This window comes from Apteryx rowi, unplaced genomic scaffold, assembly GCF_003343035.1.
Source record: "Apteryx rowi isolate R43461 unplaced genomic scaffold, aptRow1 scaffold_839, whole genome shotgun sequence".
Classification (NCBI taxonomy): domain Eukaryota; kingdom Metazoa; phylum Chordata; class Aves; order Apterygiformes; family Apterygidae; genus Apteryx; species Apteryx rowi.
Genome location: NW_020451137.1, coordinates 164,627 through 166,656, shown reverse-complemented (window position 1 = coordinate 166,656; position 2,030 = coordinate 164,627). Strand labels below are relative to the sequence as shown.

General features: G+C 40.4%; 2 protein-coding genes across 11 annotated transcripts in view; one reads left to right on the top strand and one right to left on the bottom strand.

Annotated features, from left to right (window-relative positions):
• The window catches only part of ALG5 (ALG5, dolichyl-phosphate beta-glucosyltransferase), a 26,570-nt gene extending 24,707 nt beyond the window's left edge, over positions 1–1,863 (bottom strand). For 3 of the 10 annotated variants that reach the window (XR_003257528.1, XM_026089952.1, XM_026089951.1), the window contains exon 1: positions 832–1,862. Coding sequence is in view for 8 of the 10 variants with exons in the window: in XM_026089952.1 (XP_025945737.1) it covers positions 832–888 (57 nt within the window). In the remaining 2 variants the exon portion in view is untranslated. Of the gene's footprint in view, positions 1–831 lie in introns of all 10 variants that reach the window. The other 7 variants (XM_026089959.1, XM_026089960.1, XM_026089958.1 and 4 more) reach the window with 5 other exon arrangements.
• The window catches only part of EXOSC8 (exosome component 8), an 11,334-nt gene continuing 10,963 nt past the window's right edge, over positions 1,660–2,030 (top strand). The window contains exon 1 of the mRNA XM_026089977.1: positions 1,660–1,727. Coding sequence (XP_025945762.1) covers positions 1,660–1,727 — 68 coding nt within the window. The remainder of the gene's footprint in view (positions 1,728–2,030) is intronic.

Here is a 2,030-nt window from a genome sequence, read left to right as displayed (position 1 = left end):
AGCGGGTGCCCGCGCGGCGCGGCCTCGCGCCGCCGCCGTTGGGGACGTTGGGCCGTTACCGCCGCGCGCGGCTCTGCGCGCCGCGCAGCGTGGCGGCTGAAGGAGAGGGGGGTCGAGCTCACTCCCTTTAAGTTTTTTTAAGCTGCTGTTTTCCGCTCTCATTTGATTTATGACGCAAAGCCGTCAGCTGCCCTTTCCAAAACGCGTTTTGCAGCAACCTGCAAGCTTTCCCTCTGGTAACCTTGCGTGCCTCAGTGGTAACTGAGCAGCACAAGGGCAGCTGCAGTGCTGTATTTTGTCAGCGCTGCTCTGCTAAGAAGTAAATGGATGTTTGGAGATTCCTATAGAGCCTCTGGACATCCCAGCACAATGTATTTGGTAGCTACAGCACAGAGACTTGTTAAGGTCTTTAGCTACCTAAATGGGGGGAGGGATGCGTAGAGAAAACAGAAGAGTTAGACAGGGACAGTGTGAGAAACAGTGGACACAAATTGAAACATGGGAAATTCTGATTAGATTTTAGGGAAAAAATTTTCACAGTGAGGGGTAGTCAACTAGAGAGGGTGTGGAATCTCCCTCCTTGGAGACAGACACCTGGACAAGGCCCAGAGCAACCTGAGTGAAGGGCTGGGCCAGGCAGCCTCCAGAGGCCCCTTCCAACCAAACTGTTCCATTATTCTTTGTATTCTGAAACATTGACTTGCGCATTAGAACTGGAGAAGGGCAATCTTCTCTGAGAAAGGGAAGAGGTACTGTCAGTATTGCTTTAAGGAACCAATTACAAGAATGACAATTATGAAAAACATAGAAAAGAGGAAACTCAGTGGCTACCTGTTTATGACTATACTTCCTGTCACTGCTCTTTCCAGATTTCTGGCTTATGATCATGAGACGGTGTAGCGGGTGCTCCTGTGTGAATCAGAAAAGAATAGGCCATATGTTGGCATTAAAAACAGTAGTAGAGGCATATCGTATAGGGAATTGACAAGGGTTAATTCATGCTTGTCATCATAAGTTGTGGTGTCTCTGTATGTTAGCTTGTATTTGGAAAACTTGCTAAAAATTTTGCCCAGTCAATTCTTTTTTTCCATAAATGCTTATTTGAACAAAACCTTTGGCTTTGGTCAAATATCACATTGCCTCTATAAGTGTTTTTTTTTTACTTAGGTGTTCTGTGCTGGAAATACTGATACACAAACTATGTTGGTAGTATCTAATTAACAGTACACATTAAGTATTCCTCAGCTGAAGCATTGCATAAAGCATATTTCATAATATTATATTTTTATTTAAAAGGGTTCTAAGAAAAAGCTATTATGTTTCAAGACTGATAAACTGTTTTTTAGCTGTTTTGTACCTCTGAATCCAGTCATTGAACTAACAAAATATTTCAGATAACTTGTTAAGTTACCCTTTCTGCACCATTTCTTCAAACACATTTGACACTCTTGCCTCAATAARCACTGTTTTTGACCTTAACTAACTACCTGAATAATAGTTTTAAGATTCTTGAGGTGAAAGCTAGTTTGTATAGGCATATGGGCATGCAGATTCCCTAATTGTAAGGAAAAAGCATTTTGTTTTAAATAGATAAAATATTTATTTCTTCATCCTCAGTTTTTCTAAACCTTTTCCCTTTTCAAAAATCATACATGCATTATGGCAGCTAGCTTTCTGAAACTTAGGAGGCCTCCTCTTAGATTAGTTAAAAGTTTCCTGATCTTGCTGTAATCATATTGCTAATCAGCTTTGCTAGTTAGCTTGATTCTCAAATTACTGTTGTTGTAGGGAGTTGCCTGCTTTTCTTTTTTTGCTATATCTTAGTGTCACGCTGTCATGCTATGAAGGTTCGATAGCAACGACTGAGACAGTAATATAATAATAATAATAATAAAGATGTTTATTTCCTCACACAAGTTCTTGGATTAGTAACATCCATTAAAATAATGCGATTACTAATTTAGAAAGGATAACACAAAACCATCAGTTACTAATTTAGAAAGGATAACCTGAAACCATCGATTACTGCG